Genomic DNA, 13,242 nt, shown 5'->3' on the forward strand with positions numbered 1-13,242 from the left:
TGTGACAACGACGTTCCTGTCTGGTGTGCCTCTGGACATCTGCAGGGCTGCTATATGGAGTTCCATGCACACCTTCACAAGGTTCTACTGCATCGAGAGGGATTCCAGGGAGGAGTGCATAGTCGGCCAAGCAGTGCTATGCCACCTGTTTGCTTGAGGCGAGTCTGTTCCAGTGCTAAGAGTAATTGCTTCTGTTGAGCCTTGCCACTTCCCATGGTTGTGTAATGTGGTACTGCTATATATTTGTTATTCATGAGAATGTGAATCTGTCACGACCCACATCCAGAAACTCCCCTGGCAAGCCCATGGGCCAGGAGGGGTCTTGGCTTGGGTCTCCAACAAATTTAGGCATCCTTTGCCTAGGCCCTCTTAGGGCCAGTCCTGGCGCCTTTGGCGCCAGGCTCATACTTAATAAAGACTTGTGTTTAGGGAACTACTTTATTTCAAGTGCCAGCCAACATGGAGGCATCCACATAGCTTGTCTCCTTGGAACCAAGCTGTGCGGTATAGTGTTTTGGGTATGGTAGCCTAGGAACTACTTTACCTGGACTACTTTCTTGAGGCTATTTAAACCACACGGACTTGGATAACACGCTTCGCGTTACTTTGCAATCCTGCAACGTGACGCTCATCGTGCTCAGCTGTACCCGCGAACCTCGGAAGAACAGCATCTGTAAAGAGACAAAAGGACAGCGTTAGCAGCAGCAGCTTACCCGTAATTTTCACCGTTGGATGCCCACAGCTCCTGCGAACAGCATCCTAGGATCAGCGCGTCTCCCGGACCGACGGATCTGCAAAAAAGGAAGAAACAAGACATTAGACACTTTTACAACATAACGAACTGTGCCGAAAAGCTTACCTCGCAAGTCGCCCCTCGACCAGCATCGCCTCGGGATTTCATACACCGGGTGAGCTCCGCGATCTTTGGGAAAGATAAGACAACAGGTTAGCAAAGGCAAGGCATCATAGCGCTGCGCATAGCGCCTACTTACCCCATCATAGCGCTCTTTATATGCCATCATTTACCGGCGAGATCCCATTCAGCCACTGCATCACATTGGACTTCCGCGCACCTAAGGAAGAGAAAGAGACATTTATTAAACCAAGAAAGGCATGCAAGAATAACAACGATATACAACAGAGATAAGACCTACCTGAAAGACTTAAAGCGGGCCGGCATCAGTGAAGTAACTAGATTGCATTTGCCCACAAAGGACAACGCGCCCCTGCCAAGAAGGCAGGACGGAGAGCACACCTGAATTAACAAGAAGGTGAGGAGAGGTCCAAAGGGGCTGTGGACATACGGGGTGGTGGGGGGCTGCTTACCCCAATTGCCCAGTCTTGAACATTGCCCACCTGTATTCCAGGCAGAACTTCCCCGCTGGTCACACCTGGGAACCGCAGAGAAGGATACCAGAGTCCCTACGGCTGGGTGGCGTCCCCGTGGATACCAGGTGAGCGCAACGGAATCCATGCCAGACCCCATGCTGGAGAAGGAACAAGTTACTTACCTGTAACTATTGTTCTCCAGCATGGGTCTGGCATGGATTCACATGCAAACCCTCCCTCCTACCCCTCTGCGGCTCTTCATGGCCATACTGCCACTTTACGAGCTTACCAAATCTGAAGGTAACTTTCAGAGGAGGAGCTTAGGGAGAGGACTGTCATTGGCTGGGGGGCAGTATGACCCAGAGGACAGTGATTGATTTAGAGGAGAAATACAGTTTGTAAGTGAAAGTGAAAGTTTTTTCTTTTACCGGGGATTCTCAGCCTGATGACTGGGAATATTCATGAGCATGTGAATCCATGCCAGACCCATGCTGGAGAACAATAGTTACAGGTAAGTAACTTGCTCCTATCTCAACATGCAACATGATTTGGGGAGTCGGGGGATTTCCACCTCAATGCAAGGAAGAGATAAAGCTGTGGCTCTAGGCTTTGGAAAATGATGTGTCTGTCTGCTCCCTATTTGACCACAACAGAGAATGTGATTGTGGATGCCTTGAGAAGGTTAACATTGACCACCCATACGTTGATGCTCTGTTAGGAAGTTCTGGACAAGATTTTCTCCCTTTGGGGGACCCCTAAAGTGAATATGTTTTTGCCTTCAGTGTTAACAGGAAGTGCAACTTGTCCTGCTCCAGCAAATTATTTCCTCAGTGGTCTCTAAGAGACTCATTGATTGTTGAGTGGAACTTTGCTTTCCTGCCGATTCCGCTGGTTCTGCAGAGACTATTAAAGTATGGGTCCACCATGATCCTGACAGCTTCTGACTTCGCCTGGAGAACATCTGGACTTGTCCGTCCATCTGCCCTCCTTGCTGTCTTCCAGCAAAAGTGGACCTGCTCTCCATGAGAACCCCCGAAGCCACATATTTAATGCTTGGCTTCAGAGATGCTGAGGTACAAGGAGTTGGATTTGTTAGACTACATAACGGATGTACGTCAATGGATTGCTTTTCTCCTACAGATTCTTCATCTTGATAGATATCCATCATCCAGGTCTGCTGTACAGAAACTTTTCAACAGGGTGCGTAGTGGATCTTGATTCGAACGTCAATCCGCCTTGCTCAGTGTTCGATCTTCGGCTCCGGAAGTGACATCAGAGGTTGGATATATAACACGTCACTAGGCCCCATGCTTAAGTTCCTTTTTTCAATGCGCTTGCACACTACATCAGGAACACGACTCGCGTTTACTCAATGTTCTTTCTTCATGAATTTGTTTGTTTTTGTTAAAACCTTGATACAATGTCCTCTCATCGGGTCTCTGGCTTTAAACGATGCACCAGTTGCGAGGCCAAAATGACGGTAACCACCCCCTACGATGTTTGTCTATGGTGTTTGGGTTCGTCACATGACAGAGTCCTGTGCGTCGTGTGTGAAAATGCAACCGACGTCCCTGCGTGAGAGCCGGTAAACTGACTCTGAGCCAACTGCCTTCTAAATCTCCGACACGGTCTCTTGTTCCGTCTTCCGAGGCTGAGGAGTCCACCCCCAAGAAGAGTGAAGACAGACATTGGAAGAAAACAAAGAAACAGTCCCACTCTAGGAGCCATTCCTGTTCGTCTTCCTCGTGGAAGAAGCAGCAACGCCACCACCACCAGCGGGAATCGAGCTAGTTTTCAGAACGAGGTAAGCCGTCGAAGGGACACACCACTCGCGAAGAGATGGAAAGTATTAAGCAAGAAATGCTTTCAGGGGTACGACCTGGCAGACATCCTTGATGAAAGTCTGGCAGTTGACGATAACATGCCTTTCAATCAGGTAATAGTAGACCCCTTCACCTCCTTATCGCCCTTGCACGTCTTCGAATTCCACCCTCCCTCACCCCCGTGAATGTCAATTTCACTGGGAAGTACAGCCCGGCAAGAGGCAATCCTTATTTCCTCCCTACACACCCTTCCCCGGAAGGTCTTGTAGTGCAAGCTGCCACGATATCCACTCGACCCGCGACATCCATGTCCAGTCTTCCTCCGGATAGAGAGGGAAAGATGTTAGACACTTTGGCCCAGAAAGTTTTCACTTTTGGCAGCATGGCACTCAAGGCCACAGATGTAGCTTCCGGGTTCGCAAAATATTCTTACGGTTTGTGCAAACCTCCGGAACATGGAGCAGAATACGTCCCTGAGGGTGCTATACAAGACATATTTATACAGCTGGCAGAGGATGGGAAGGAGGTAGTCAAGCAATCATTGCAGAAGGGCCTCGACGTTGAGGACTGCATTGGCCGCTCAATGGGATCGGCGTAGTTATGAGAAGGCAATCCTTTTTAAAAATCTTGTGTTTGTCCCCTAATGTTCCAAACCAGCCTACTGGACATGCCTTTTGCGGGAGATATGCTTTCTAGACAAAAGGCAGGTGACTCTTTATAAAATTCAAAGTGTCTAAAATAGCTGTTAAGCCACTGGGCCTAGCTGCTCAGCTGGCCAAACCTGCTCTGAGCTTTGCCTCGAGGGACAGAGGCTATAGGTGCTATGTACCCTATGGCAGAAAAGCGCAGCTCCCACAAGCCGGGCCAGGGGCAGAGGTGTTTTTCACATCCCAGAAGGGGCAGAGTGGCTTAGAGAGGCCAACAGACAGCGGCGGGGCAGCCACGCCCTCTAAGCTGCTTTGATTTCCCCTCCCACGACTTACCGGTTGGTGGACAGTTGCCAGGGCATTGACCCCATTGGCAGGAGATTCTCTGTTGCCTGGCCCTGCAAACAATTTGGTGTGGTTATTGTCTGCCCTTCTTAAAAAGGACACTGAACAGAACCCCCATCTCCCCCATTCCAATCGGGACAGGAGCTCCAGGAAGAACTGAGAGCCCTGTTGCCAAGGGTTGCCATGGAAGCAGTACCTCCCGAACAGGGAGGGTCAGGCTGGTATTCCCTGTATTTTCTGGTGCCCAAGAGGGTACCTCAGAACCTTGAAGAAGTTCCTGAGGAGAAACAAGTTCAGGATTGGGACGTTGCGAGAGATTCTCCTCACTCTCGAACTTCAGGGCTGGCTGATATCAATAGACCTACAGGACGCCTATTTCCATGTGCCGATTCATCAAAATCACAGGAAGTCCCTACGGTTCTGCATAGGGGACAAGCATGATCAGTTCAAAGTGCTGCCCCTTAAGTTGACCTCTGCTCCAGGGGTCTTCACCAAGCCCCTGGCGGTATTCGTGGCTCACCTCAGGAGATCCGGGGTCCACATGTTTCCTTACCTGGACGACTGGCTGATCTGGGGTAAGTCAGCAGGGCAGGTTTTGTCTCACCTGGAGGACACCTGTCTGCCACTACACAGGCTGGGCTTCTCCCTGAACTTGAAGTCCCTGTGATACCTGTCCAGAGGCTCCAGTTCATCCAGTAGACACTCGGATGTGGAAAGCTTTCCCACCCGAAGAGAGAGCCAAAAGCATAGAGCAGACAGTACATTTGTTTCCCGAACCATGCTACTTTACCAGCGGCTTCCTTCCTCCGCCTCTTTGGTCTCTGGCCTCCTGTATTTTTCTAGTGCCAGAGGCCAGGCTGTGCATGAGTTCCTTCCAGTGGCTCTTACCAGATCAATGGTCTGAATATATGGGAGTCCTCACGGCTCCTCGCCATGTGACTAACCAAGTGGTCCTTGACCTGGTGGGACAACCGCAGCAACCTTATGGCGGAGGGGAACCCTTCTGGCCTCCTTGGCCTCAGACCTGGGTGGTCACGGATGCGTCATTGAAGGGTTGGGGCACTCACTACGAGGACTTGCAGGTGAGCGGCCTTTGTCCCACAACACAAGCCAAGTGGCATATCAACAGACTAGATTTGCAAGCCATCAGGCTAGCCCTAAGGGCTTTCGCCCGGTCTCTGAAGGGGATGCATGTCCTCATTCCAACAGACAAGACGGTGACCATGCACTACCTAAACAAAAAGGGTGGCGTGCACTCCCGTCCCTTTTCCACCGAGGCACTGCTACTGTGGATCTGGTTGCTAAAGAACAAGATCTCTGTCTCTGCAGTTCATCTGGCGGGGATGGAGAATGGTTTGGCGGATGATGTGAGCAGCCAGAGCATGGTCTCGCATGAATGGGAACTGTGTCAGGAAGTCCTGGAAGAGGTCTTATCTCTCTTGGGTACCCCACTGGTGGATCTGTTCGCCACGGTGTCCAACAGGAAAGGCAAACAGTTTTGCTTGAGGGAATTTCCAGCGAACGGCTCACTGGGGGATGCGTTTCTGGTGGATCGGACCTTCCCTCTCCACAATGCTTGCCCCCCTGATTCTAGTCATTCCTTGGGTTCTCATCAGGTTGAAGAGATTCTGAGCGAATATGCTCTAGATCGGACTATGGGCGAGGAGAATGTGGTACTCTGATCTCTTGGATTTGACCATCTGCTCACCTCGCTGGTTGCCTCGATGTCCGGATCTCCTGACCCAATAGGAAGGTCAGGTGCTACACTCGACTCTAGATTCCCTCAATCTACATGTGTGACTCTTGAAAGGATGAGATATGACTGGGACCTTGCAGGGGAGGATCTTGAGGTGTTGCTGGCTGCACGCAGACCATCTATTAGATCGCTGTATGCCTGCAGGTGGAGAAGATTAGAAGCAGGGTGCAGGGAGCGCAAGTTTGACCCGATCTCTTGCCCCACCACTTCAATGATGGAATTCCTTCTGTCACTGGCCTCAGCAGGCCTCCAGGTTACCACATTCGAAGGATATTTTGGTGACCTTGTCTGTGTTCAAAAGGTCCCTGGATCAGGGTTATTTCTTTACTATTCTGGTCATGGCGCAATTCCTGAATGGACTACTTAATAAGTTTCCGTCAACCACTTTTGTTGTTCTAGATTGGGACCTTGATCTGGTTTTGACCTTTTTGATGGCTGCTCTGTTTGAGCCTATGCATTCCTGTTCTTTGAGGCAGTTGTAAGATAGCTCAGCGGGTTGAGCGCTCGCTGCTGCCATCTGAGTGTGATATGCAGGTCCAAATCCCGACAAGGCCAACTCAGCCTTTCATCCTTTCGAGGTCGATAAATGAGTAGCAATTTCGGTTGGGTGATATTGTATGCAAATATGTGCTCTGTGAAGTGCTTTGGATTAAGGCGCTATATAAATAACACATCATTATCATTAAAACAGCCTTCTTGCTTGCAATCACGTAAGCCAGAAGAGTTAGTGAGCTGCCAGCTTTATCTGCAAACCGCCATTTTTACGTTTTTTAGACAAAACGTTTCTCGCAAAGTCATGCCTGGCTTCCTTCCAAAAGTTATTTCTCTATTCCATCATTCACAATCTATTGATTTGCCTGTGTTTTACCCCCTCCACACCCCTCAAAAGAGGAGCAGCATTTTCACCGTCTTGACCCAAAAAGGGCCTTGAACATTTACGTTGCCCGTACATCGAAGTTCCGGAAGACGGATCAAGATGGTGATGTATAGTTGAACGTTACCAGTTGGCAGGCAAAGATCGTTTGCCAGGGATCAGAGCGCATTCAACCAGATGGGTTTCAGGTTCCAGTGCCATACAGAAGGATGTTCCTGTTATTGACGTTTGACGTCCGGCCATATGGTCTTCCTTAAATACGTTCACCAAGCATTATGCTTTGGATGTTGCCCGCAGAGCTGATGCACGCTTTGTTAGGGCAGTTCTGCAGAACCTACTTGTTTAATACTTTCAGCCCTCCTCCTGTAACCTAACTGCTTGGGGAGTCTCAAGATGAGGAATCTGCAGGAGAAAAGCAATCCATTGAAGGAGAAATTACTTACCGTAATGATCTTTCTATAGATTCTTCTCCCGCGGATTCCTCATCGCCCCTCCCAGCCGTACCAGCTTAGAAAGTGTTGTGGCCCAACGCTTCTATATAAGTGAAAAAGACTTTGGTGATGGCTCAGAGGTGTTCTTTGTCACTCATTGTTTTTCCCCAAAAAAATGTCTCCCATCTTTAATTATATTGGATTACTCTTTGGAATGTATCCTTTTTTTAACGTTTTTTACAGGCTAGTTAGCCTCCCCTCGTTGGTCTTACTCTGCAGCATTCAAGCATGCGGTTAAAAAGGGAGGAACTGAAGCATGGGGCATAGTGACGTGTTTTTTATATATATATATATACACACACAACACCTGTGTATAGGCGTGTTACAAATGCCATATCATATCATATCACAACGCCTGACGTCACGGTCAGGTGGTCGAGCACTGAACAAAGTCGTATCGACAGCCGAGTCGAGGTTCACTACGCCCCCTGTTGAAAAGTTTCTGGACAGCAGAGGTGAATGATGGGTATCTATCGAGATGAGGAATCTGCAGTAGAAGAATCCATAGAAAGATCATTACGGTAAGTCATTTCTCCTTCTTTCTGCTAGGAAGCCTGCCACCAAGTCTGTTTATACCTGCATGTGGCAAAGGTTTTTGCCTTGGTACAGACACAAAGTGTGGCACCCCTTACCTTGACCTATCTCCACTGTTATGGATTTTCCGCTTTCCTTGGCCTGGTTGAGCCTCTAGACCGGAAACTGTGAAGAGGTAACTGCACAGACACTTTTGTGATCTTTAAGGGGGTCCCCTGAGCAAAGCCTGTTTTTCACCTCCCCACTTTTGCTGGGACTACGTAACCAGTTTTCCCCATATCGGTTTGTTGCTTGCAGCTTGGGAATTTAATTGTGTTAACCTAAATGGCAGCTCTTTTGAACTCCCTTAGTTCCTGTTCTTTGAGATTTCTCACCTTTAAGGTGTTCTACGCTAGGCAGGCATGTGAGCTCCAATCTTTTGGTGAAGCCTCCCTTCCCGCTTGTTAGGCAGAAACCTGTGCAGTTCCCTCTGGGACCACTGCAAAAGATTTAGGACTACAGGTGTTTGGCAGTAAACCCACTTGGTAGCAGTCTGTACCACACAGATTCACTTGGTAGCTGTGGCTGAGCAGTCAGACTTCCCTCAAGAAGAGTTAGGCAGTATACAGAGTATTCACAATAGGTCATGAGAACACATTAGAACAAGTAAACACTGACCAGGGCTTGGTGTAAAAGAGATATAATTATTTATTTTAAAACCACATCTAGAAAAACACACAGGCACTAATAGTAAGCAATTCAAAAACACGGTAGGTAAAAGATATACACTCCCTTAAAAGAATAATTAGACAAGTCTTAAGTAAAGCCCCACTTATTTTCAGACAGCGGTAAGCGCTTAACGTAGATGGCACTCTAATAGTTCGTTTAAAAAAGGGAGAGAAGAGCAGAGAACAAGTTGAAACAGATCCCAACACTTTTATCAGAAGATAACAAGAGAGGAAGGCTAAGTAAAACCGTGAAGTTAGAGTTCAAGAGGCCGGATCCACTTTCAGAGGATCCAAACGAAATGTGTCCAGGGTCACACGGTTGCAGTGCACAAAAGTCTTGTAAAGGTTCAAAAAGGAGTTGGACCAAAGAAAGGGACCAGTTAGAGGGTCAAGGCGGCCAGCCCAGTCCAGAAGGTTAAGGGGTTATTATTACCTTGTAGCAATCTTTAGAAAGGGAGGCCTGGCGGACACGGTACCTTAAAGTGGTGAGAACGCTCCAGCGGGGGCAGTTGTTCCTGGCAGCGGGTGCAAGTCGGTGCTTCGTCTGGGGGAAGAGAGGATCTCGTCGTGGAGGAAGACAGGAGTCCGTTGCACTGCCAGGGAAGAAACTTGCCGCGGAGTTTCTCAGGTACAAGGAGCGGTCCGGTGATTCGATTCGCGGTTCAGTGGGGAGTGGCTATCCGGCTGCCGGGGTGCTTGGCACGGGCAGTTCGACCACAAACCGGGCTGGGGTGCGAAGAAAGAAAGGTAAACTGGTTGTGCCCACCAGTCAGGGGAAGAAGCCTCCCCAGCCAGGAGATCTTCTCTGTCGTCGGGAAGTGGTGAGTCAGTTATGCAGGGCTCCACCGGTGGTGTCGTCGTGGTAGGTCGGCTCAGCTTCTCCCTCGTCGGATTCTCAGGTCCTGTGGCGACTTCTGAAGTTCCAGTCCCCAAAGCCCTGCTTTTATGCAGAAAACCCCCATTCACTCAGCCTAGCTGTCACTCAAACATGCTAAGTGGTGAGCCGGCCGGCTCACCACTTGGGCCAATCACACAAGAGTGCGACCTGTGTTACCAAGGTAACTCAGTCCAGGGTGCCTAAACCCCCTCCCACACCCCCTGTGGTACCCAGACAGAGTGGCACCACTTATGGAGGCTTCTGTGGAGAAGCCCGCCAAAAAGTGGAACAAAGGGCTCGACTTGGGTTGGAGTCACAGAAGAGAACACAAACGCCATTTTAGAATCGAGTCTTGGCAAAAAATACCAACCGGAGAATTAATATTAATTAAATAAACCGGCGGTATGTTCGAGGCTATGAGAATTAAATAATTAACGTTGGTAGCCTCGAACAATGGGAAAATCCCATAGGAAAATATTCGCGGTCGAATACAAAAAGTAGTTTCCACTGCCACCAGCCAAAACTCGCTCAGGGGGGACGGAGACGTGCCCCCTCGAACAACAGACCCCGGGGCAATCGAATTGCCCCGACCAGTACGTCCACAATATCATGGTTTGTACTGGTTTCTGTTAATAATTTGGGACTAGTAAAGCCAATGGTGACTTTACATGCCCTGGGAGACAGTAGTCAGTCCCAGGGTATGGAGTCTATGGTGGGGTGTCACTATGACACCCCTGTGTTACTGCACGGAGGGTGCTAACACACATAGGAAAAACACATGAGACCCTATGGAGTAAAGGACCCCATAGCCCATAAAACACATTACCAGTCAAAGGAATACCATTAATCATGTCCAAGAGTGGGAGAAAAAGAGTCTCACTCTTAGCAGGAGGAAAAAACAAACTCCAGAAATCCAGCAAAGCTGCTGGGGAACTCACTAGGTTAGTAAATTCAGCCTAAAGAGAGAATTCTCCCTAACACTGCTTTTCTCTAAAGAGAAAGTGACAGCGTATGTCCGATCTTCCATCCAAAGGTTGCCAGGTTTTGGTCTTTCTGAGGAGATTCATCTTGGATCTGGGTGATTACTATGAAGAAAAAAATCATGAACACGAAAATATTTAATTTCTTTTTTTCCCCCACTTTTCCACACCACCACAATTATATGCAGGGGAACCCCCCATGCCCCATTTCCCCATCCTCCCATTATATATTTTTTAATACCTCAACCCCAACTCCCTTCTGTCCTCCCACATATAATTGCGTGGATCTGTTCACTTTGAAATTCTGCATTTTTGTGTTAAATATTTTCTAGTCTGGCATTTTGATGCACAAAACCATCGACTTTAAGGGTGTATACCCTCCACCTCTTCCATCCAAGGAGGAGGGGAGAGGATTCACTGGCTGGACCCCAAGTGGGCTTTCAGTTACTATATCTCTCGGATGAGGAATATCAGAAAGGCTGACAAGCTATTTGTTGGTTATATTGGCACTGGTGCTGTCGGAGCTGATACTAAGCAGACTATATCTAGTTGGGTTGTCCTCTGTATTTCAAAATGCCATGATCTAGCTGCGAAGGGGTGCATCAAGGACTCCAGGCTGTGGGATTCCTTGTAATTGTTTCGCAAAAACGACTGCCTTGAATCCTTGTCTGTTCAGGACCCCCCTTTTGGGTGGGTGGTGTCCACGGTATTTTGGTGTAGTTGGTGTTTCTCGCAAACCTTCCTCCACTACGTGGCTAAGAGTCTATGTATGACAAATCATTTGTGAGAGGAGGGAATCCATAAGAAGAACAAATAACTTCTTGGTAATGTTCTTCCTGATTGATTGGTATTGGTCCTTCCTTCTGAAGATTCCTCATTGCCCTCCCACCCCACATATCCTTATGGATAGCATGTATAACTCTTGCTGTTCTAGGCCCCCTTTACATCACATCTGGCGCCATGAGCGCACATTGGATTTGAATAGCTCAGACAATCTGCCAAAGTGTTCCTTCCCCCCCAGACTCCCTCCTTTCTGAAAAAGTTATGAAAGACAGATGGCGCTGGAGGGTGGAGCTCTGAGATGAGGACTCTGGGGGAGAAAGGACTAATCCATCAGAAGAAAAAAAACATTACCGATAGGTAAATAATTCGTTATTCTGGAGATTCGGTTGTGCATGTCCCTTGCCATACATAAATCTTTACAAAATCATTTGATTCATTCTTTCATATGTACTTGACCGCTAAAAAGGCATTTGTTGATTAACTGTACTTTCTATACAGGGGCCAGACACCTGCAGAGTCAGACTTTCAGGTTCTTGAAATTGCGCGGACGCTGGAGATGTATGGGATCCGGTACCATCTGGCTTCAGATCGAGAGGGAACCAAAATCAACCTGTCAGTGTCACACATGGGTGTCCTGGTCTTTCAGGTAATGTTGATGAACTAATTATGTATTGAGGGTGTGCACTGTTTTTGGATAACACCAAAGGGCAGTAATAATACCCTGATACAACTATTGTGTATTATTGCAAGAATGTATAATGTGTTGTGCATGCCAAGTTTACAAAATGGGTTATGTTAGCAAAGTCAGTGGACTGGGTGCCTCTGCGCTTCACCAAAGCCTTAACCAGTAGTGCAGAAAAAAGGAGAAAATAACAAATATACTTAAGTGTTTCACCAATGAATAAGCACAGAGATAAAACACATCTCTCAGCAGTGTCCATGTTTTGTATGGCTCTGCTAAATACAGATGAATTGGGGAAGAGATACTGGGTTATAGGAATGCGGTTTCCAATGGAGACAAAAGATGATGCAAAAGTGACTCCATCTCCTAGTGGGCAGAATTAGAAGCCTCATGATGTATCATGTACTATTTGTGTCACTCTCATGACTGTCTAAGTATTGGTATACATTTATTTTTACACACAACTTTGGCATGTCACTTTTTACTGGGCATCTATAATAAAGCAATCATGATATGTGTTGTTACATGGTAAAACTGGCATTATGATGCAGCCAATCCAGCTATTTCTTTAGCGTGGCAGTTTTTTGGGCATCTATGATAAAGCAAACAGGGTGTTTTATTATGTGACTAGACTGGCATTTTGGTACAGCTAGTCTATATTTCTTTCTTTGGCATGGCATATTTTACTAGGCACTATTGATAAAGGTTTATAGTGATATTTTCGAATGCCATATTGTCGAATCAATTTTGCAGGATTTTCTTTTTGATTGTTTTTTTATCTTTGATTTTATGGGGGGTTCCCCCCCAAACCTCTGTTTTTTTAACACTTTATTTACTTACGAAACAAACGAAAAAACATATAAAAGAAAAACTAATTTATTCGAGAGAAAAAATGTAGGCAAAATGTTTCTTGAGAAAATTGTGTTTAGAAAATAAGTTTTCGAATATATGACTGATACCATTGATAAAGCAAGCTTGATGTGCTATTACGTGGTTAAACTGCCATTTTGGTGCCACCACCTTGTACATATGTTCATACTGTGGCATAACATTTCTTCCCAATTTCCTTTTTGTATCACATTTTTAACAAATTACAAATTCTCTTAGAAAAAGTACTTTTTTCACGTCTCAAAGTACATTCCTTTAGCATAACATTGCTATCCTTATACATAACATGTTAGTATATCTTTTTTCTTTTTTTTCAGTTTCCTATTTTTGATAGGATGTTGATAAATGATGCAAAACAAGTAATGAAACAATGAACACCAAATAAACATAAAGAAACATTACTCCGCATGAATATCCTATGTCTTGTAACTTCTGAAATAGCATCTATTGGAGACGGCTACTAAATGATTTCTAAAGTATCCCCATTCTCCAGTGTTACTCTTCACTACTGTATTTCCCCAGTTTG

General features: G+C 46.8%; 1 protein-coding gene across 3 annotated transcripts in view; it reads left to right on the top strand.

The window, feature by feature from the left end:
- The window catches only part of FARP2 (FERM, ARH/RhoGEF and pleckstrin domain protein 2), a 4,051,843-nt gene that overhangs the window by 1,310,852 nt on the left and 2,727,749 nt on the right, over positions 1 to 13,242 (top strand). For all 3 annotated transcript variants that reach the window (XR_011276033.1, XM_069618112.1, XM_069618113.1), the window contains exon 8: positions 11,645 to 11,792. Coding sequence is in view for 2 of the 3 variants with exons in the window: in XM_069618112.1 (XP_069474213.1) it covers positions 11,645 to 11,792 (148 nt within the window). In the remaining variant the exon portion in view is untranslated. The remainder of the gene's footprint in view (positions 1 to 11,644; positions 11,793 to 13,242) is intronic.

This window comes from Ambystoma mexicanum, chromosome 10 (genome assembly GCF_040938575.1).
Source record: "Ambystoma mexicanum isolate Mex_15411 chromosome 10, UKY_AmexF1_1, whole genome shotgun sequence".
NCBI classification, from domain to species: Eukaryota; Metazoa; Chordata; class Amphibia; order Caudata; family Ambystomatidae; genus Ambystoma; species Ambystoma mexicanum.